Source organism: Dendrobates tinctorius, unplaced genomic scaffold (assembly GCF_039654945.1).
Source record: "Dendrobates tinctorius isolate UK_male_01 unplaced genomic scaffold, ASM3965494v1 ptg000158l, whole genome shotgun sequence".
In the NCBI taxonomy this organism is placed as follows: Eukaryota; Metazoa; Chordata; class Amphibia; order Anura; family Dendrobatidae; genus Dendrobates; species Dendrobates tinctorius.
Genome location: NW_027361825.1, coordinates 16,965,449 through 16,988,057, shown reverse-complemented (window position 1 = coordinate 16,988,057; position 22,609 = coordinate 16,965,449). Strand labels below are relative to the sequence as shown.

The 22,609-nt window shown below is 45.9% G+C and overlaps 1 protein-coding gene across 1 annotated transcript; it reads left to right on the top strand.

Moving 5' to 3' along the window:
- Nucleotides 1-1,697: 1,697 nt before the first annotated feature.
- TIMM50 (translocase of inner mitochondrial membrane 50) lies at nt 1,698-18,333 on the top strand. The gene is made up of 11 exons (XM_073549013.1): nt 1,698-1,890; nt 3,413-3,557; nt 3,643-3,674; nt 9,749-9,770; nt 10,717-10,775; nt 10,862-10,981; nt 12,209-12,313; nt 12,684-12,782; nt 13,499-13,655; nt 15,670-15,776; nt 18,082-18,333. The coding sequence occupies exons 1-11, from the start codon at nt 1,738-1,740 to the stop codon at nt 18,184-18,186; spliced, it is 1,104 nt and encodes a 367-aa protein (XP_073405114.1). The 5' UTR covers nt 1,698-1,737; the 3' UTR covers nt 18,187-18,333.
- The last annotated feature ends 4,276 nt before the right edge of the window (nt 18,334-22,609 follow it).

The following is a 22,609-nucleotide window of genomic DNA, read 5'->3' as shown; positions in this document are numbered from 1 at the left end:
TCTAAGTGACCCTAAACTTTTGAACAGTAGTGTACCTTTGTTTGTTAGTCTCTTAGTCTGTTGCTCCTTTCCCTGCTGTGTCTATCCTTGTGTCCTCTCCGTCTGTCAGTGCTCCGCACCCTTGCGGCTCTGCCTGTGCTCCGCACTCCAGCGGTTCTGCTTTGCTCCGCTCCTGCAGAACCTCTTGCTGCAGCTCCTCTCTGCATACCTTGCGGTTCTGCTTGTTCAGCTCCTGCTGCTGCAGAACCTCTTGCTGCAAACTGCAGCTCCTCTCTGCAGCCTTGCAGTTCTTCTCCAGTGTGAACAGGTCCTTACCTGTCTATATTTCCCGAACCAGTTCCTGCACCTCCTGTGTGAACAGGTCTCTATCTATTCCATATACCACTCTTTCCTGCCCGAGTCCCTGTGCCTTCCCAGCCAGTTCCAGCCCCTTGTGTCTCAGCCGTGCCCGCCTGCCTGAGTACCAGCCGTGCCTGTCTACTCATCCGAGTATCTGCCGTGCTCACCTGTCTGCCAGTCGTGCCTGTCACTCGCACCTGTCCTAGCGTTCTGTCTCCCCTGTGGGATCAGCAGCCATGGCCATACACCACTCTGGAGTGGCACCTGATAGCTCTCTGCCGCACAAGCCTGACCTCACCATCAGAGGCTCCAGTGAAGACCGAGGTAGCTGCTTAGTTACTCCCCTTCCAGGGTAGTCTGGTTTGTGGCACAGTGGGGCCACAACCCTTCTGCTCGCGCCAACCAGTGAGGGCGCGAGCGTGACAGAGCCATGTCATCTGCTGGTGTAGGTCCACTGTGTTCTATCAAAACCAAAGTCAGCGCAGCCGTCTACCAGGAAATTTTAGAGCACTCCATGCTTCCCTCTGCCGACAAGCTTTTTAGAGATGGAAATGTCATTCTCCAGCAGGACTTGGCACCTGTTCACACTGCCAAAAACAACAGTATCACTGTCCTTGATTGGCCAGCAAACTCGCCTGACCTTAACCCCATACAGAATCTATGGGGTTTTGTCAAGAGGAAGATGAGAGACACCAGACCCAACAATGCAGACGAGCTGAAGGCTGCTATCAAAGCAACCTGGGCTTCCATAACATCTCAGCAATGTCACAGGATGTAAGGTTTTCATTGACTGTAAGCCATAATCATCAACATTAACAGAGATAAATAATTAAAATAGATCACTCTGTTTGTAATGACTCTATAGAATATATGAGTTTCACTTTTTGTATTGAAGAACTGAAATAAACTAACTTTTTGATGATATTCTAATTTTGTGAGAATTTTGCATAGCAGCACTATATACGGTATTATTAGAGCCCTATACACGGATAGTTCTATACACAGTGTGCCTGTAGTCTATCAGGGCAGTAGGTTTCTTACTCGGCACATTATTGGCGCTGCACTGGTGTTTGCCGTTTCCGAGTGCCCGGGAGTGATATTATTTGGGCAGTTTTCCCCAGTTTGGCCGGTGGCTCTCCCCTCCTCGTACAGACATACATTAGCGTCCAGCATAGTACTGCAACCTGCGCCACGGTGCCACCCCCCACGTGTGTATAGGATCAGCCCTCTGCCACACACAACATGGTCGCCGAACCCTGACAAATAATTAACATCCCTTTTTCCTATTGGCTGCTCTCTTTCGGCGTTTTATTGGCCGTTCGCTCTCCGACGTTCTGATTGGTTCTTGATATTCCCGGCTTCCTTAGGATTGGCTGGCAGTGAGCAGTGCCAGGAAAGATGGCGGCCTCGCTAGTGCCTGCGTGCGGGAGGTCGGTGCGGTTACTCTTGTCAAACCGGGCCGAGCTGAGATGCCGGCAGCTGAGCACCGGCCCGGGGGAGAGTCTGACCGGGGCTGTGCTGCAGGACAAGCTGCGGAGCCAGCAGAAGGAGGTGAGGGCTGTCACTGACCTGTCACCTGTCTGACCTCCCCTACGTGCCTGTCACTAGGTCCTTGTCACACATGCAGACGCCCCCATAGTGGTGCTCCCTGCACTCAGACCCTTCTGGCAGCTGCTTCTCTCCCCTGGGAAATTCTGTAATTTAGCTGTGTCCCCCTTCCTGACAATGGAGCAGGTGTGTGTCGCCCCCCATAGACCCCCAGGATGCGATCATGAGTAGCCAATGTCATAGCAGCCGGGGGTCTGATGAAGCCCCCCATCATTGTGGCCATGGTCTTTGTAATCTCTGGTCCAGCTTCTGGCTGGGGTGGAAAAATATTTACAATCGTCCCCCTTTTTGCCAGTTTATAAATAGGAAAAAAAAAAACAAATGTTCAGTATCGCCGCGTCCGTAAAGTCTGAGCTATGAAAATATCTAATTAACCCGATCGGTAAGTGCCGCAAAAAGAATAAAACTCCAATCTGCAGAACTGCCGAGGGTTTGTCACCACACTCCCATAAAGAGTGATCTCAGAAAATGGCGACAGAAACCAAAAATTATTTTCTTTTATCAATATTATCACCACATAAGCAGAAAAAAAGCACTAAAATGATGGCTGGATTGCAGATTTCTTGTTCAGCTGTTTTTTGTTGTTTTTTTTTTAAATTCAGTACGTTTTATGGAAAAATGAACAATGTCGTTCAAAATCGTCGTGCAAAAAACAAGCCCTGGTTTGGGTACAGTGAGGGCAAAGTGACAACGTTCTGGGTCTAGAGAGCAAAAAAAGAATGCGAATAGGCTGCGCCAGGAACGGGGGTAGCGCAGATAACAGGCTGTGACTATGCAGTTTTTTTTAACTTGTCTTTAGTCCATGGATCCGTGAAGGGTTCATGTCTAGAGCCGGCACCAATCGATTTGCAGGATCCAGTTCATTGGCTGCGTCAGTGATCTGTGGTGCCTGGTTGAGAGCAGCCTCCTGGCTTCTGTGGCTCTTCACTGAATTGACAGTCGTGTGCATGAAACATTGCACCAAGCCAGGAGAACTGTGGTGGTCGGAGTCAGTTCTCAGGGCGTCTGTCCAGGGGCCCGTATATTACTGATGTGACTGCAGAAACAGGTGCGCATCTGGAGAATAGCTAGGTATGCTATTCAATGGCGCCTGGTGGGCGCGCGGACCGTGAGGAGCCCGGGGCGCCTGGTGGGCGCGCGGACCGTGAGGAGCATGCACCTGACCTGTGTCTAGTAGACAGATATATGCTGCACTCTTCAAACTAGATCCGGCCCAGAACTGCTGCTTATTACATTTTCTTTCCAGCCCTTTGGCATCTACTGTGTACGCCCCTCTGTGTATGAGCATTTGCACCCCCTGTATTGAGATGTGCCTCCCCCCAGGTGCTGTGGCCACCACTTTCTGCTGCTTCCCCTCATATCCGCATACTGATGCCCCCCCTTTGTGTCTCATGCTCCACCCCCCCCGTTCACTCATAACGTTTCACCTGTGGACTAATTGCTGCTTTCTTTTTCCCACGCACAGACCACTGAAGACCCCCAGAGTAATCCTGAATCTGAGGAACAGCAGAAGAAACAGAAGGAAAACAAAGCCAGGGCTAAAAAGTTTGTCCTACGGGCGGCCGGTGTCATGGGCGTGTTGGGGAGCGGCTTTATGGTGTATACATTCGGTGAGGACCCTCTGTTGTGCACTGGTGGGGGGGTGGTTACTTCGCCTTTCTTGTCCTTCTGACATGATCTGTCTTCTGAATGCAGGTAGCAGCGCAATGGACGAGGAGGGGAATAAGGTAAGAAGTTTATATGTAATATACCATATTTTGTGGATTTTAAGACACACCCCAAATTTTGAGGAGAAAAATAGGGGGAAAAAACCTTCTATCTAATAAAATGGTGGTACTTATAATCCATGCGTCTTATTGCCTACCTGGGGTGGTGGCTGCGGTGAAGTGGGGTCCCAGGGCTGATGCCGCAGGCTGGGATGAGGGGGTGTTCGGATGCGCGGCGAGGGCTCTGCCAACATTTTGTGAAAGGCCAGAGCCCCCGCAGCTGCATGGCTTCCTGTGCGGTGGACTCTGGGGAAAATGGCTGCCAGGGGGTGGTGCATGCGCAGATGGAGAGCTCCCGAGATTTTAGTGCCGAGATCTCCATCTGCGCTTGCACGTGGGAGTCAGAGTGGTTGAACTTCCACCGATCTTTAAAAAGAAACTGATCACCTCCAATCTCTGCTATTAACCCTGTAAATGCTGCTATCAACGACAGGGTGCCAATGTGCTTCCATTGCAGCCCCCATCGCTACCATGTAGATTCTCCTGTGAGTCTCAGTCATTGGTTGAACATTGCAGGAGACTTCAGATTGTAATGCCTACTGCAATAGTCAAGTGTTGTAGTCAAGTGTTGTATTATATAGAACAAATGATCCAAGGTTCGCCGTAACCACTGAGCTTCAGAGCTGGAGAATCAGGTTTCCTGGTCATTTTTGCCGCACAACGAACGTCCTAAGCGCTCATACCCATCAGTCTGGATAAAATCGGTCCAATGTAGCTCCTGAAAATTTGGATGAGTGTTGTGCAAGTGGCATATGATTTTCATGCCAGTACAATGCAATTTTTCTTACCTAGCATCAGTCTGATATGCAATGCAATTTTAACATTAGCTTTTACATACAGGAATTCTGTCATTTAAAGAGATTTTTCAAAGTAAATATTCTTCAATACATACATAGAAATATGTGAGTGACATAATTAGTACAGTGCTTGTGTAGCTTACTGTACATGTATTTAATTAATAAATCACAGAAGTAAATGGAAAAGGATCCACCAAAATTTTGTTAACCAGCTGAGGGAAAGCAGACTGCTGGAGTCTGATGTTTATAGCCTGGGAAGGGGGTAATACACATGGAGCTTCCCAAGCTATTAGTATCAGCTCACAGCTGTATAGTAAGCCTCTACAGGATTTTGAAATGGGGGACCCCCCCAAAAAATGACCACACCTTATAGTTATTAACCAGCAAAGGCTAGGCAGACAGCTACAGGCTGATATTAAAAGGCTAAGAAGGGGCCATGGATATTGGCCCCCTCCCAGACTAAAAACATCAGCTCTCAGCTGACCCAGAAATGGCGCATTGACCTGCTGCGGTGGCAAGTGGGTTAATATTATTGTGGTTTGTCAGCTTTGTATTGGCAGCTGACTTCAAGCCCAGGGGTTAGTAATGGAGAGGTGTCTATAAGACGTCCACTTTACTAACCTCATAGTCGTATTGTAAATAAAAAAAAAACCACCCAGAATAAAGTCCTTTAATTGAAATAAAAACACGACACATTTATTTGAAATCTAAAAACCAAACACGTTCTTCTCCCCTTTACGCCTAATCCACTGAAAGCCATGTCACCTGTAAAAAGACAAAAAAATAATAAAACACATAATCCATTGTGTCCCACAATGAGTCTAGCTCTGCTACATCTCGATGTCCTGCTGAATGCTGGCATGATGCGAGTGTTCAGCCTGGCAGCCAGCAGATACACTGAGCTGCTTGTCATACAACATCAGTGTCTCATGGTGATGTGAATAAGGTGAGCGGAGTTCATAGCCAATGGACTCGTTCACCTCATTGACGTCTCCGCTAGTATGAAAAAGTTCAAAGTCCCTGCCTAACCTATTAATATCAAACGGCAGTCTGCCTAGCTTTTGCTGGTTATTAACTATAGGGGGACCCCATTTTTTTTTTTTTCTTTTAAGTTATTTAATAGCTAAATACATGTACATTAAAGTACACATGCACTGCACTAATTATATATGTGACTGACCTCTATGTATCCTATGTCTGTATCTATTCTATTCTTATGGTCACACAGTGAATTCACTGTACTTGACAGATGAAATGTCGGGTTCTCTAGGAGATGAAAGAAAACTGAAATTGCAGAAAAAGGAAAATTAGATTTGTCCTGTTAAGGCTGCTGGGCTTTCCAGGTGTTACAAAACTGTATCTACTTGTGGTCTACTGTTTTCCCTGCGGGGGGCAGCAGAGACCTGTATGAAGAATTGTCATTCCATACTATGCAGCACTAGGGGGCAGTACACACTGTAGGCACATCTGAGGCTGTTGCCTCCAGGGTGTCACAGACCTCTAGGAACAGAACCTTCTGCCATTCCCTACGAGGGTCAGTGTGAAAAACAAAACTTCTGCAAAATCCTTCAGCATTATGTGATAAAGGATCCGACGTATGTCAGGACACTGCTACTGCACATCCATCAAACCTCAGACCCATAAATGAATCTGGACCCACCAGAAAATAAATGAGACTGCACTTTAACCCCTTTCCGACCCAGCTAATTTCCGTTACTTTCACTTTTTTTTTTTTTTTTTTTCTCCCCATTTTTCTCCGATCCATAATGTTCTTTAGTTTTCTGTCACCATAGCCGTGTGAGGTCTTGTTTTGTTTTTTTGTAGTATGAGTTGTACTTTTGAATGCCATTCATTTACCACATAATGTACTGGAAAATGGGGGTGATTCAAGTGCAATGAAATTGTGGTAAAAAAAACCCACACGTAATCTTGACATTGTTTTTATGGGGTGCAGTGTGTGGTAAAAAATGACCTCGCAATATGATTCCCCTCATCGATATGAATAGGATGAAACCCAACATGTCCGTGTTTTTTCTTGTTTGTTTCCTTTAGTAAGAAAAAATAAATTGTCGCCATTTTCCGAGAACACTAACGCTTTTGTTATTCCGCGTGAGGGCTCTTTTTTTTTTTTTTTTTTTTCTTTTTTTTTTTTTGTGGCGCAAAGCATGTTTGACACCATTTTTGGATTGTTATGGCGTTTTGATCGCTTGTTACAGCATTTTTCGTAGTATTGCAGCAACTAAAAAATAAAAATGTTTCTTTTTATGGTGTTGATTCTACATTTTGATCGGACTCCATATGTTAAAATATGTGAAACTTAAACTAAAAAAAAAAGGTTTTTTTTAAACTATTTTTCACTATTAGCGATCATCTGACCACTTGTGCAGTATACAGTGATGCCACTGCATAAAGTGTAAATCACGGTCTATATTGACACTCGGCCACAGGCTGCGTTTCAAGGGAGCTCTGTAATGACAAGTTCAGGGCTGTCATAGAAATCCATCGGCGACCCGCGATCATGTCACAGGCGCATAAAATGACCACCTTGCGAGCCCACTACTGACTTGTGCCGTACATGTATGGTGGATGTTGGTAAGGGGTTAAACCCCCTGTATTGATGGAGACCACATGGTGGCAAATAAATTGTACAATACCCCTGAGAAAGTGGAATGTAAGACTTGTAATGTACGTAGAGCGATTTTTACCATGGAGGCAGATTTTATTGGGCAGCATGTGCCGTCCATAAACCAGCGACACATTGTCCGGGGGTCCCAGCTGCTGCTCTCGCATAGATCTGTGTAAGAACGCGACTAATTGACAAGTCATAGAGGTGAAGGAGCTGGACATAAGGGCTGCCTAAGTGGTCCTGCTGCCACCTAATAATATGGCGGATAGGGGGGAGCTTCTAGCTTATGATGCCCCAATAGTTACTTAAATGATGTATATAACCAATTTGTGATCAGCAAACGCGACTGTTATCTGTAAATTCCATGATGCCAACCAAAACTGGCACAAGACTTGGTGAAATATGTGCCTGAAATACCACAGTGTTACGTTGGGGGTCTGAAATGCTCCATCAGAAAGCAGCGGGTCTGCTTGTGTTCCACTACTTCATTAATTCCTACAGCCAATGTCAGGCATCGGGTTTCTCACTCAATATCGGCAGTCTCATGGAGAACAAATGAAGCGGCGGCACAATCCCAAATTCTGTGTAAAGCATCGACGAAACGAGAACTTTCTTGGCGTGGGCTTTCAACAATATCAATATATTCGTCCTTTGAGGGCTTATATGACAGGGTGCAATAGATTACAGGCTTTGGATGCAGGGACCCTTTTATAAGTGATATAGACCCTTTTTTTTTTTTTCCTTTGCCTGTGTGGGATCTGTTCCTAGGCTGGTCCTGTCTGTGGGAACATCACACACGATCTATAATGGAGCCCACTTCTCAATCAGGTGACAAGTGTGTCCCTCTCTGATGCTGGGACTTGTGCCACTGGAGGCCTCCGCTTCCTCCTCCTGCTCCTCTTTGATGCAGGGGTGGGAGGATGTCGGACAGAAGGTATACAGCCATTTTATACTGTTGTTAGGAGGGGTATGTGAAGAGGAAGCTCGGAGCCCCGTTCCCACGCTCAGGAGGCTGCACTGTCCAGGGATATGTGGATGTGTGCATGCCAAGAATTCGGATTCTGCTGAGTCGTGTGGTGCAGGACCGCTCCAAACAAGGCCTGAAAAATCACTTAAAACTCTTGAAAAACTCCTCTATGTTCACGCGGCGTCAGGACGTGTGCACAACATTACTTTGACATCCCTGCACAGTATCTTCATTTTATGGAGCGCTTTTTCGGTCCTGAATTTACCTTAAAAAAAACCACTCTGATATTGCTGGAGCGAGCGGTGAAATGACTCCATGTATGTGATTTGCAGACTTGCGGTCACATGCCGGCCGGTCTCGCCCGACTTCTCAATAGAAGTGCCCCATGACCAAATGGAATACATGTAGTCATGGGGCTGCTCGCTCGCTTGCACCAGCAATACCGGAGAATGGAGATGGCTCTGCTGTTCTCGTATAGTGTTCCTGCAAACTTTGCTTTGAAACATGGACGACTCCTCTAATCACCTCTATTATTGTTCAGAGTTTTGAGCATTTTTCTTCCACATTTTTGGTTAAAATCCCAATGGTTAAAAAAGAAAATAAAAATACTTGAGGGAAGACTCTCCAAACTGGGCACCGTCCAATCAAATGGCTTCCAAAAAAAAAAATACAAAACTCTTCTGAAAAATAAAACTTCAAAATGGAAGGAACGCCACAAAGAAGCGTCTCTCCTAGAAAACATGTTATTTTGACTGCCGTGTGCACATAGCCATGGAGGTGAGGATGAGCCTGGCAGCCACGATTCCCCTACAGGATGTGTTCCCAGAAACTCTGTAAATCTGGGGTGACATAACATAAAGGGTAATGGATGACTGGTAGCCCGCGCTGCCAATGTTGGCTCCTCTGTCGGATGAGACCCTATTGCTCTTGCTGTCTCCTTTTCCTTCATAATATAAAGGTCATCATACCCAAATTTCTTGCTAAGTCGCTGCATATCGTGACTGAAAGTGGGGTGACAACTACTACAGAAGCTGTGATGCTGCTCGTATTGGTTATTAGCCAGGTATTAGGCTAGTACATGACATGGAGAGAAAGAGGGATCTGTAATGCCCCCCCAGGCCTTTGGCCAGTGTGGGAACAGTAGTCCGGAGCTTCTAACATATTGCAGGTATGTCTGTGGCCATTATGGTCCCTTTCATCTCCGGCTTCCTGTTGACGCCCTGGCTTCCTCTCTGGGCCTTTGATATGCGCAGGATCTCACCTTGCTGTGACTGCCACTTGTGGCCAGGCTCGGGCACACTCCTCCTCGGTGCCCCTGGGCTTTGATGTTTAGTGTGTGTTTAGCAGCACACTTCTCCATTGTTCCTGCTCTCACATCTTCTGCAGAATTGTGCCAAGTGTGAGGATTGTATTTGGTGGCCATATGGGCACTACCCTGCAAATACCTGCCCGTGCATGCAAGTATGGATCTACAAAGCTTCATTGTGCAGCCGTGACCCCCGGATCGAGCGAGACCCCTTGTAATGTTTTATAGGCCCGTATGAATCCTTATAGTGCAGCCCTGTAGAGTTACTGCTAGGTCCTGTTATCAGTCATATGGGGATGTGTTGTGATCGCTCTTTAATGTTCAACTTTTCTTTTTTAGATCCCCGATGAGTTCGATAGCGGTGAGTATACAGATATTTCTATTATCTGTACCCTGGTCATACACCTCGGGCAGATGTCGATTATATGGGGGTGTCGACAGGAACCACCTTAGGTATTATGAGTGATTGGCCATTTATGGATCCATTTCCACAAGTCGATTTCTATCGATTGACTAAATACTAGGCTGTTCACACGGGGTCTACACAATCTGTAAGGGGACAGTGACTGATAATCTGATGGTATTGTCCCCATATTTGCATGTTGCCGGCGGCACCTTCCCTGTCTACACAAGTGATTTGCTTGCCGATGGTCTTGGCAATGTATAAAAGGACCTTAAGCTCTGTGCGCACATGAAGGCAGTCTTAACGTGCACGGCCAGGCCTATGTTGGCATCGCAGATGTCAAGATCACTTATTAGGATCGGTAAACTATAATGGCCCCACTAATCAGAACCGTTCATTTGTTTTGGGCCGAGCTGTAATTCTAGGCACGATCGCTACTAAAGGCACTGCGCCATGTCTGGTGAGCAATGGAGGGGATGCAGCGGAGCAGTCAGGCCACCAACCCATCTGATATTGACAGCCTGGCCTAAGATAAAAACCTGAAGGATCCCTTTTTAAAGAAATTTATACTTCAACGTATCCTGAAGTGTTGTCTCCTATCACAGTACATGGGGGTCCTCTCAGAAGGGTGATGGTCGCTGCTGACAATTACCCCTCCCATCCTGTTGAGTTTAGAGGCCAGTTCCTTGGTGATATTGGTTCATTATAGGGGTGGTCTGCGTGGTGAAGCCCCTTTTTATCCAGAATGATCTTGTATACACACATTGTCAGCAGTTAATGCAATAAAGGTTATAAGGCTGAGCTGCAATACCGCATACAGCCAAGGGACAAAGGTGGCGCTATCACTGGTTGTAAGCAGACTTGTTTTTCTAGTCCTTTTAACCCACCCCGTTTCTTCTTGCAGATCCTCCAGTTTTACAGCAGATTAAAAGAACATACAAATACTTCAAGGACTATCGGCAGGTGAGCGAACTCTCGCTGTGACGCTTCTGCCCTCACCTGGGGGGTCTCTCTTCACCCAATTTTATCACTCTGCCTCCATTTTACAGATGATTATAGAGCCCACAAGTCCCAAATTGTTACCAGATCCCTTGAAAGAGCCATATTACCAGCCGCCCTACACGCTGGTCCTGGAGCTGAAGAACGTCCTGCTGCATCCAGAGTGGTCGGTGAGTTGTCTTTGTCAGTTCTTGCGCTCTTAATGGGGTTGTGCGCCATTAGAAATAAGGGGCTGCTTTTCATTTCCAGAGCTGTGTCAAGTCTTAAATGACACAACACCAGACACGGCCCCTTGGCAAGGGTGGCACTGTAACCCCTTTATGACTTGGTCACTTTTCACACTTTTTTTATTTTGTTTGTTTTTTCCTTCCTTATTCAAAGAGCCATAACTATTGTATGTCATCAACCTAGACATAAGCTGGTGTGTGTTTTTGTTTTTTTACGGGACAAGTAATGTTCCCCGATGTAACCTGAAAGATAAGAAAAAAGAGTTTAAATTATACTCACCCCGGCGTTCTGTCCGGTCCGATGGGTGTCGCCGTCCGGTCTGGCGCCTCCCATCTTCTAACGGTGACGTCCTCTTCTTTGCTGCCTGTCGTGGCTCCGGCGCTGGCGCACTGCTCTGCCCTGTTGGGGGCAGAGCAGAGTCCTGCAGTGCACAGGCGCCGCGAGAGATCCGGCGCCTGTGCACTGCAGAGTTCTGCTCTGCCTTCAACAGGACAGAGCATTGCGCCAGAGCCACGACAGGCAGCAAAGAAGAGGACGTCACGGTTAGAAGATGGGAGGCGCTGGACCGCAACACCCATCGGACCAAGACTGGACTGCCCCCCAGTGAGTATAATCTAACTCCTTTTTCTTCTCTTTCAGGTTACATCGGGGGCTTATCTACAGCATTACAGAATGCTGTAGATAAGCCCCTGATGTCGGTAGCCGATAGTCCAGTGTTTCTCAACTCCAGTCCTCAAGACCCACCAACAGGTCAAGTTTTCAGGATATCCTTAGCATTGCACAGGTGATTTCAACACCTGCTCAAGCATTAATTTCATCACCTGAGCAATACTAAGGAAATCCTGAAAACATGACCTGTTGGTGGGTCTTGGGGACTGGAGTTGAGAAACTGCGATAGTCAAAAAATGGGGTGACCGATTCCCTTTAAATGCTGGCAGATGTTGTCATGAATTGGTTAAACAGCAGCAATCAGAGCGAGGTCCAGTTGCTGCTGTAAGAAGCTGGTGTTTACTGTGTAACCAAGCCTACACCAGCTATGTGTGGAATGGGCTTGGTTGCGTACCCCCCGCATCTGACGTCCTCCGTACCTGTCCAGGTTTGGAAGGGGGTTAATTTCTTCTCGTTAAGTGTCATCCTCTCCCCGCTCTGATCTTGTTCTCTGCTCACAGTTAGAAACAGGATGGAGGTTCAAGAAGCGGGCTGGCATCGACAACCTGTTCCAGCAGCTGGCGCCTCTGTTTGAAATTGTTATATTTACAGCCGAAACTGGCATGGTATGTGCAAGTCGTCTTTCTCTGAGCTTCTTTTCTTGCTATCTGCTACCGGGAAATATAGTATTACATCCAACCATCATGTGTCGTGTAGGCTCCTCGCTCTGGTCACAGAGGGAAGGTTCCAAAATAATCCTCTGTGATTTTCCTATGCCCTATTAGGGCGGTTCAAGTTTGCATTTTACAGCATCTACCCATATAGGACACATGCAGAAGGCTTCTTCTATATCTCCACACCAAGCAATGTGGACCCTAATCAGATGGGGTCTTGCACCCCTCACTAATGTAATCATCTGACATGTCAAGCATGTGCAGCTATTATTAATGTTACTTAAACGTATGTCTTTCTGTAACCTGTGGCTTTATTCTGCAGACCGCATTCCCCCTCATCGACAGCTTAGATCCTCACGGATTCGTATCCTATCGGCTTTTCCGAGACGCCACGCGGTATTCAGACGGGCACCACGTCAAGGTAAAAGGAATTGATTGTATGTAGTTCTGTCAATCGACTTGTATACTGCAGTCATGCTAGGGCGACATATCAGTGGCCTGGACTTAAAGTGGAACTCCACTTTTGTACTAAAAACTTAGAAAAGCCAGAGGTAAAATCTGTTTAAAATGTTGAATGTGTTCGCACTCAATCCTTTATCTCCTCCTCCTGTTTATTATATGAGGATTTTATCCTCTGTTCACATAGTATGATGAATGCCACGTCCTGCTCTGAAGGGGTCTTCACGGAATTTACAGTGATGACCCATCTTAAAAGGGTTGTTAGAATTACAATATGGAAAACCTGTCCATAGAAAATGTAATCGCAATCACATTGATGCCCGGCAGTAAGAAGGTCTGTGGTGGCCGAGTACATGGCGTACTGAGCCCCAACACCACAGCTCCATACACTGTGTAGTGGCTGTTTTCAGATACTGCACATCAGCTCCTATTTACTCCAATGAGAGCAAAGTTTCCGTATCTGTGAGCAGCCATTACCAGTGTACAGAGCTGTGCATGTCTGAAAACAAACTAGTGGGGGTTCTGGACCACCTCAGTCTAATACGAATAACCTGCCCACAGACCGTCTGCCAATGTCATAGTCTTGGACAACTATGATTTGACCTCCTTTAAGTTTCTGGAAAGATTTGGTGAAGCCAAGCTGTTTGCGCGCTCACCTATTATGTTTACTATTCACAGGATATCTCCTGTCTGAACAGGGACCCGTCACGTGTCGTCATTGTAGATTGTAACAGAGAAGCGTTCAAGCTGCAACCGTACAATGGCCTGGCAATAAAGTCGTGGGACGGAAACTCTGAAGACCGGGCGCTCTACGACCTCGCCGCCTTTCTGAAGAGTAAGTGCAGTCCTGACTCTACCTGTGTAGATTATGGAGCACACAGACCAGGGGCAGTTTCATAGGAGCTGTGGGTCAGAAGTATAAACTCCATGCAGATGGCACGCCAGATGAGATTCAAGACTACAAGTGTTACCCGCTGAGCCACCCTGGTGGGTTCACTAGAAAACAGGGGCTTCGCAGAGGCTTTGTTATAGTGATATGATATAAGAATGACTATTCACACATCCGTCATGCCCAGATTATGGACCAGAGCACCACATCCTCATAGGCATAAATGAGGCTGTCAAATTCGGGTCAGGAGACCCAAGGTCGGTGTGTACATGAGCCGCCAAACAGGGATGTGTGAATGCTGTACCGTCACAGGCTGTTTAAGGGATTTCTTTATAGTTACTAGTGATGAGCAAACATGCTTGCATAAGGCATTATTCCTGCTCAGGTGCTAACAAAGCGTCTTCTGCTTGCTTGAAAAATATGTTTGAGTCCCCGCAGCTTCTTGACAGCCACAACACATGTGGGGATTGCCTAACAGCTAGGAGACATGCAGCCGCAGTGACTCGAACATATTTTTTGAGCACGCCGAAGACACTCTGTTAGCACCCGAGCATGGATAACCCCATCTCTGAGCATGTTTACTGATCACTAAGGCTGAGTTCACACGTGGCGTTTTTTTCGCGTTTCCGCGGCGGTTTTAACCGCGCGATTTTGCCGCGAAAAATAAGCATCCCATGCGTTCCTATGGGATTCCGCAATGCTGTGCTAATGCTGCGGTTTTTACCGCGGCGGAATCGCTTTGCGGTAAAAACCGCAGCATGCTCATTAATTTGCGGAATCGCGGCGATCCCGCACCCATAGGAATGCATTGTTCTTCTTACTTTCCGCATGTGGCTGTGCACACCATGCGGAAAGTAAGCAGAACATTTGCGGGTGGTACCCACGGTCCGGAGGAGAGGAGACTGTCCTCCGGGCTGTGGGTACCATATCCCTGTAAAAAATAGAATAAAATAAAAAATATTGTTATTCTCACCTTCCGGCGTCCCGCGCAGTCTTCCCGCTTCTCTCCACGCTCCCGGTCCCAGTAATCCTTTGCGAAAATGCCCGCGATGGCGTCCGTTCTCGTGGGATCGCGAAGTCTCACGGTCATTTGCGCGACGTCATCGCGAATTACCGCGAGACATCGCGATCCCGCGAGAACGGACGTCATCGCGGGCATTTTCGCAAAGGATTACTGGGAACGGCTGCGCGGGACGTCGGAGGGTAAGAATAACACCATTTTTTTATTTTTTTTACATTTTATCTTTTACTACTGATGCTGCATAGGCGGCCTCAATAGTAAAAAGTTGGTCACACTCGTCAAACACTTATGTTTGACGAGTGTGACCAACCTGTCAATCAGTTCTCCAAGCGATGCTACAGATCGCTTGGAAAACGCTAGCATTCTGCAAGCTAATTACACTTGCAAAATGCTAGTTTTTCCGCGGGAAAATCGCGAGAATTTAAAATGCGATTTTTCCCGCGGACTGGAATTCCGGAACTCTCGCGGTAATTTCCGCGAGAGTTCCGGTACGTGTGCACTTAGCCTAATGGTACTGAAATTAGGACAACGAGGAATCACTGACCCCTTTACAAAAAAAAAAAAAAACCTAGTACACTTGTAGTTTACAGCCTTTCCCGCTCTGCTGTACACTGGCGCTTGTTTCCTTTTCCTCTGGTGCTGCACTGCTATGGCAGACAAATACCAGGTTCTTGCATATTTTTGCATTGAGCTAATTGCAATTTTTTTTGTTTTGTTTTTTAAGTCTAAAAACGCTAATGGGTATTGATGAAGTTTTCATCTTTGGGAAATGCAATCCTACTTTTGACCCCCTATCCATAGCCATTAGAAAGCCGTGGACCCGGTTGCTGGCGTTCTGGAGCAGTGTGTCAGTCATACAGCTGACCCCTTCTCCTTCCTGAGTGCAGGTGATCGGTTTCACTACAAATCTGCTCACTTCTGTATTCTCCCCATCTGCAGCCATTGCTACCAGTGGTGTAAGTGATGTCCGCACCGTCCTGGAGAACTACTCCCTGGAGGAAGATCCCTTAGAAGCTTTTAAACGACGACAGACACAGCTGGAGCAGGTAGAGCGCCATCTGATGGCACAAAGAGTGGGAAGTCTATTGCACACAACAACGCTGATACGTTACAGAATACGGGAGAGGGGGTTATTATTAATTTATAAAGCACCATTGGTTCCATGGTTCTGTACATGAGAAGGGATTACATGCAAATTACAGATATCACTTACAGTAAACTAACAATCACAGACTGATATAGAGGGGAGAGAGGACCCTGTCCTTTCAGGCTTACATGCAATCGGATGGTGGGGAAGGAGTGAGTAGGTTGGGGGGTTGCAGCAGCTCCAGTGATGGTAAGGCGGTAGCTCCAGTAGTGGTGAGGAGGCAGCGGGGATCATTGCAGGCTGTAAGCTTTCCTGAAGAGGTTCCGTCTTAAGGATCCGAGTGTGGTTGATAGCCGGACGTGTTGGGGCAGGGAATTTTATAGAATGGGGGGCTATTCGGTAGAAGTCTTGGAGGCGGTTGGGTGAGGAGCGAATAAGTGTGGAGGAGAGAAGGAGGTCTTGTGAGGGAAGGTATTGGGAGATTAGTTCAGAGATGTATGGCGGAGACAGGTTGTAGATGGCCTTATAGGTCAGTCTTAGTAACTTGAATTGGATACGCTGAGGGAATGGGAGCCAGTGAAGAGATTTGCGGAGGAGTAGCGAGGAGAGAGATTAATTAGTCGGGCGGCAGAGTTGAGGATGGATTGGAGAGGTACGAGGGTGTTAGCAGGGAGGCCACAGAAAAGGATGTTGCAATAGTCGAGGCGGGAGATGATGAGGGCATGCACAAGTAGTTTAGTAGATTGAGGGTTGAGGAAGGGACGGGTTCTGGAAATATTTTTGAGCTGAGGGCAACAGGAGGTGGAGAGAGCTTGGATGTGTGGTGTGAAGGACAGGACAGGGTCAAGGGTTACTCCGAGGCAGAGGACCTCCGGTACGGGGGAAAGCATGATGTCAGTTTTTATAGAAAGGCCGGGTAAGGAAGATCTGTGAGATGGGGGGGGGGAAAGATGATTAGTTCAGATTTGTCCACATTGAGTTTGAGGAAGCGAGAGGAGAAGGAGGATATGGCAGATAGACACTCTGGGATTCTGGAGAGCAGAGAGGTGACGTCTGGGCCAGAGAGGTAGATCTGAGTATCATCGGCATAAAGGTGGTACAGGAATCCGTGGGACTTTGAGTTGCCCCAGGCCAAGTGTGTAGATTGAGAAGAGTAGGGGTCCTAGAACAGAGCCTCGGGGGACTCCAACAAAGAGAGGGTGGGATGGGGAGGAAGTGTGGGAGATACTGAATGTGCGGTTAGTAAGGTATGAGGAGATCCAGGATAGGGTGAGGTCTTTGATGCCAAAGGAGGAGAGGGTCTGTAGTAGGAGGCAGTGGTCAACTGTCGAAAGCAGAGGACAGGTCTAGAAGGAGGAGTATAGAGAATTGTCAGGGCTGTCTCAGTGGAATGATTGGGGCGGAAGCCAAATTGTAGATTGTCAAAGAGCAGGTTAGATGAGAGATGGGAGGGAAGTTCAGCGTGGACGTTTTGCTCCAGGAGTTTAGAAGCGAATGGGAGCAGCGATATTGGGCGACAGCTGGACGTAGCGGTTGGGTCAAGGGATGGCTTTTTAAGGATAGGTGTGATTGTGGCATGTTTGAAAGCAGAAGGGAAGGTACCAGAAGTTAGTGATAGGTTGAAGAGGTGGGATAGGGATGGGATAAGAGTGGTGGTGATGTTGGGGAGGGGATGGGATAGGGTCAAGTGCACAAGTGGTGAGGTGTGATTTAGAGAGATAAGCAAGCTCCCCTTCAGTGATGTTGGATAAGGAGCTTATGGGGTTTGGGCATTGGTCTGGTATACAAAGGGGTTGTGGTCGTTGAACAATAAAGACTTGCCGTGTTTGGTCTATCTTGTTTTTGAAGTGTGCTGCAAAGTTCTTAGCAGAGAGTAGGGAAGTCGGAGAGGGCAGTGGTGGGTGGAGGAGGGAGTTAAAAGTATTGAACAACTGTTTATTGTTGTGGGATAAGGAAGATACAAGGCTTGTGAAGTAGGCCTGTTTAGCAGAGGTGAGAGCTGATTTGAATGCATGTGTTGCTTGTTTGAGTGAGTGCAGTGCAGTGATCTTGTGAATGCGTTTTCTTCCAGGGCTGTTCTGCAATTCTGGATGCTTGCCGAAGCTTTTTAGTGGTATTGTGCCAGGGTTGATCTGTTTAGGAAAGTGCAGCAGGCACTAAACGATATTACAAAGAAAAAAAAAAAAAAAAAAATTGTGGTAGTGGTTTCTTTTTTGCAGTGATGTACCATGTATTTACTTATATTTGCTCTTCTTTCCCCGCAGGAGGAGCAGCAGAGATTAGCAGAACTCTCCCAGCTCAGTAAGAGGCAGTCCATGTCATTAGGTTCTATCACCGGACGGTTTTGGCCTCGCTCTAAACAGCAGTGACCTCAACGGCGTCCCCTATAGTCAACGCAAGCAGAAGACGGACGAGTATGAACCGCCCCGACTTCCCTGTGTACATATAGAGGGGACGCGGTCGTCTTTCCATCGGACATGTGTGTGAATATATGAATAAACCTTTTTGTAGACTTACTTGGTCACGTTCTTTACTCCGGTCATATCGGAATTTTCTGCGTCCGTTCATCTATTTGCGACAGAGGCCACCTACCGAATGTTCTGGATTGTCAGTCAGCCGCAGAACTGCACTTGCAGCATGGGCTTATGTTAAGTATTTGCACCAAAACTGCATCTGTTGGCAGGAAAAATGCTGTGTAAAATGCGTGCATTTTTAAACTTTTTTTCCTTTTTAAATTCTTGCCCCATTCATTTGGGTGAAAAAACAAATGACAGGCTGTGGATCTGAAACTGCATCAGATCTGCAAGGAAGAATAAGCAGCGTATGCACAAGACTTTAGGGATCACAAACTTTGCTGGTACATTTTCTGTGGCAGAAAAAAAAACCCACGGTGACGTGTGAACAAGCTTTTATTTGTCTCTTTAGACAAGTTTTAGGATACTCTATCTCATAAATCCCTGAATTCCCATATGATATAAATAGAACACTAGTGTATATGCGATCACAAAGTAGCACCTTTAAAAAAGAGAGCCTATTCTTAAATTTCCTAGGAACAGGGGGTTTTACTTCTGGGACCCCTATGATCCCGAGGATGAAGGAGATAGGACAGTAGTGGTGTGTCTCCTAAATTTTGCTGGCTCGGTGCCGTCCTGGTTTCTTAAATGAGGCCACGCTGTAGTTCCCTGCAGGTCAGGTGACCAGGTGTAAGCTGTGTTCACACATGGCGCATTTATTGCAGATTTTGCGCATCATTTTCCTGCACATAAAGTATGCAGAATTTTACAGTACCAGCAAAATGGATGAGTTTTTTTCACTTTATTTTATTGGGGTTTATTTTGTGTAAATTTTTTTTGTGGGGGTGGGGAAATTGGGATACATTTCCAAGACAACCCCCTCCCAGCAAGTAACGCAGGAATAAGTGCAGATTTTCGTTTCGCAATCCTGATAATTTGCACCCAGTACATGTCTTGTGCACCGAACATTAAAATAAAAAGGCAATCTGAATAACTGATATTGTTTTATGCCCAGTGCAGAACATGACAGGGACTAAAAGGGTCTGTGTTTACCATTACACAACAAAAAGTCCTTTTCTCATTGCTATGATGTGTTGTAGGGTGCTGCGTCACGTGTCTGCAACCGCCCCAAGCCCGGCTGCTGAAGTGGTGATGTGTATTGTGGTGGCCGAGAAAGGCGGGACAGGTATTTTTAGGATACCACATCAGTGTAATTGCATCCATTACAAATTTACTTTAAATTCTGGGGGGAAAAGGGGAAAAAAAAGTGTTACTAGGTGAGGGGCCTCTGCACTGTCCTATCATATGTAAATGTCTTATTGATCTATTGCTCCGGGCTATAAACCATCTGTGCTGTTTGCAGGATGACATTAACCTTCTCTGTGGGTTGTTATTGCCCACGGTTGTCATATTTGCTGCAGTTGTTGAAATAATATTTCCCCCCCCCCCCCCCCCCTCCAAAAAAAAAAAACATTTTGGACTATGAAATACATGTGTGGGACAATAAGAGCATGTAAGGGGGGCTGTGGTGAAGATTTATGGTGGGATTAGGGCCATTTACTAGTTTGGTTCCCTGTCTGGAATTGCACAGGATACTTAAAACATAACTACTATGAAGTGATGTATATGGGGCATGAAAGGAGTGAACGAGACGGGGGAGGGGGGACGTAGAGCCATGAATTGCGGGTCTGGATTAATCGTTAGTGTAGACCCATTTCCCACCTGGCCTTGGAGACAGTTCATAATCTATAGGAGCCAAATGTGAAATGACGTTTGAAAAAAATACATATATAATTTTTTTTAATATACATTATTTTTTTACGTCAATTGGTTGACAGTTTTTTTTTTTTTTATACAATGTCCGTGTATATATATGTATATATAAAAAAAAAATATATTTTTTTTTCCCCCTGGCACAAAATATTTAAATCCTGCACAATTTTCCCTTTTATTTTTCTGAAAGAGATATATTTAAAAATTACTTTTAAATGTATAAAAAAAACTTTTTGAGGAAAAGATAAAACTGGTGCTTTGCCATTAAAAAGTAATTCCCCCCCCCCCAGTAATTTTCCTACTAGTCCGTAGTTTTTCGGTTCTCCTGTGACCTCCGCTGCATGCAGCTGCTTCACTCTAATTTACTCAATTAGTTAAAAAAAAAAGGATCTGAATGTGAGTGCGGAGCACAGGGCAGGTTTATAGGTCTCTGTGGTCGGAATAAATTTAGGAGTCAGTGGTAACAGCTGTCCCTCTATTGATGCAGGGGCTGAGGGTCAGTGTGCTGACAGCTGGACCCGGCTCCTTCTGTTTCAGGCCTGTTCCCCAGAGGCAGATAATATGTTCACAGTTATCTGTGGAGGCTGTGGGGAAGGTCCAGGGGTTTAGGGATAAAAAGCAGGGGAACGGCCAAACTCGGGGGTCACTGCACCTGTAATGATGATGGGTGACTGCGCCATTATCTGGCAGATCTGTGCAACCCATCTCATATCAATCTCTTATCCTACCAGAGGACAGGTGATCATCACTTGCAGACCGTTTCCAAGGATGCACGCTCCAGTCATTCTCTGTATGATTGCCAATAAACAGTCCCACAGAGAATGGAGCGGAGGTGCAGCCCCTGCTACATTCGGATGGGGCATTTTAGAGACTAGTTCTTGGGATCAGTGAGGGTCCAGTAGTCGGGGCGAGGGGCACCACCAACCAACATAATTAATAGGCAATAACTTTTAATGACTGTAACAGCCCTTTGAGACCCCATACACATTAGGTTATAGTTGGTGGGATTGGTACTGTCTGGATGTATTTGGGGGGGGGGGGGGGGGGTCTCCTAACTCTACCTCCAAAAAATGATGATGGGAGAGAAGAGTAGAAATTAAAAAAGAAATAGGAGCAGCATTTTTCCTTGCCAAGATGGGTGCAATAAACTTGGAGGATATCAGCAAAACTACTTCCATACAAAAATGGCAGCAGCTCTCCAAAATCATATGGTGAGAAGAAAAGACTGTCATTCTGGGCCAATACGTAGTAAGGGCTGATTAAAACCTGTTTTTCCTTATCTGACTGGAGAGCTGCCCCCATTTTTGTGGTGATTTTGTATGGAAGAAGTTTTGGTGATAACCCCCCTCCCCCAAGGTTGATTTGTCTATCGTTCCATTGCCTATGTATGGCATTTACCTATATATCCTCTAGTTATTTATTATAGCGCCATTTATTCCATGGTGCTTTACATGTGAGGAGGGGTATACATAAGTACAAGTATAGTACTTTTAACACCTTTACCCCCAAGGGTGGTTTGCACGTTCATGACCGGGCCAATTTTTACAATTGTGACCACTGTTCCTTTATGAGGTTATAACTCTGAAACGCTTCCATGGATCCCGGTGATTCTGACAATGTTTTCTCGTGACATATTGTACTTCATGTTAGTGGTTAAATTTCATTCAAATAACTTGCGTTTATTTGTGAAAAAAACGGAAATTTGGCGAAAATTTTGAAAATTTTGCAATTTTCCAACTTTGAATTTTTATGCCCTTAAATCACAGGAGATATGGCACACAAAAAACTTAATAAGTAACATTTCCCACGTTTACTTTACAACAGCACAACTTTGGAACCAAAATTTTTTTTTTGTTAGGAAGTTATAAGGGTTCAAAGTTAACCAGCGATTTCTCATTTTTGCAACACCATTTTATTTTTACGGACCACATCACATTTGAAGCCACTTTGAGGGGTCTATATGATAGAAAATACCCAAAAGTGACACCATTCTAAAAACTGCACCCCTCAAGGTGCTCAAAATCACATTCAAGAAGTTTATTAACCCTTCAGGTGCTTCACAGGAATTTTTTGAATGTTTAAAAAAAAAAAATGAACATTTAACTTTTTTTCACAAAAAAAATACTTCAGGTTCAATTTTTTTTATTTTACCAAGGGTAACAGGAGACATTGGACTGCAAAAGTTATTGTGCAATTTCTCCTGAGTACACCGATACCTGATATGTGGGGGTAAACCACTATTTGGGCGCATGGCAGAGCTAAGAAGGGAAGGAGCGCCGTTTGACTTTTTCAATGCAAAATTGGCTGGAATTCAGATCGGACGCCATGTCACGTTCGGAGAGCCCGTGATGTACCTAAACAGTGGAAACCCCCCACAAGGAACTTATCTAGATATGTGGTGAGAACTTTGAACCCCCCAGTGCTTCATAGAAGCTTATAACACCCAGGCATGAAAATAAAAAAATCATTTTTTCCACAAACATGATCTTTTAGTCCCCAATTGTTT

What these genes read in the sequence shown, in the direction of transcription:
- TIMM50 (XM_073549013.1), top strand. Translation starts at nt 1,738, where the DNA reads ATGGCGGCCTCGCTAGTGCCTGCGTGCGGGAGGTCGGTGCGGTTACTC. An exon ending in TGCGGAGCCAGCAGAAGGAG is followed by an intron (nt 1,891 to 3,412) that starts GTGAGGGCTGTC and finishes TCCCACGCACAG; the next exon opens with ACCACTGAAGACCCCCAGAG. An exon ending in ACTTCAAGGACTATCGGCAG is followed by an intron (nt 10,776 to 10,861) that starts GTGAGCGAACTC and finishes TCCATTTTACAG; the next exon opens with ATGATTATAGAGCCCACAAG.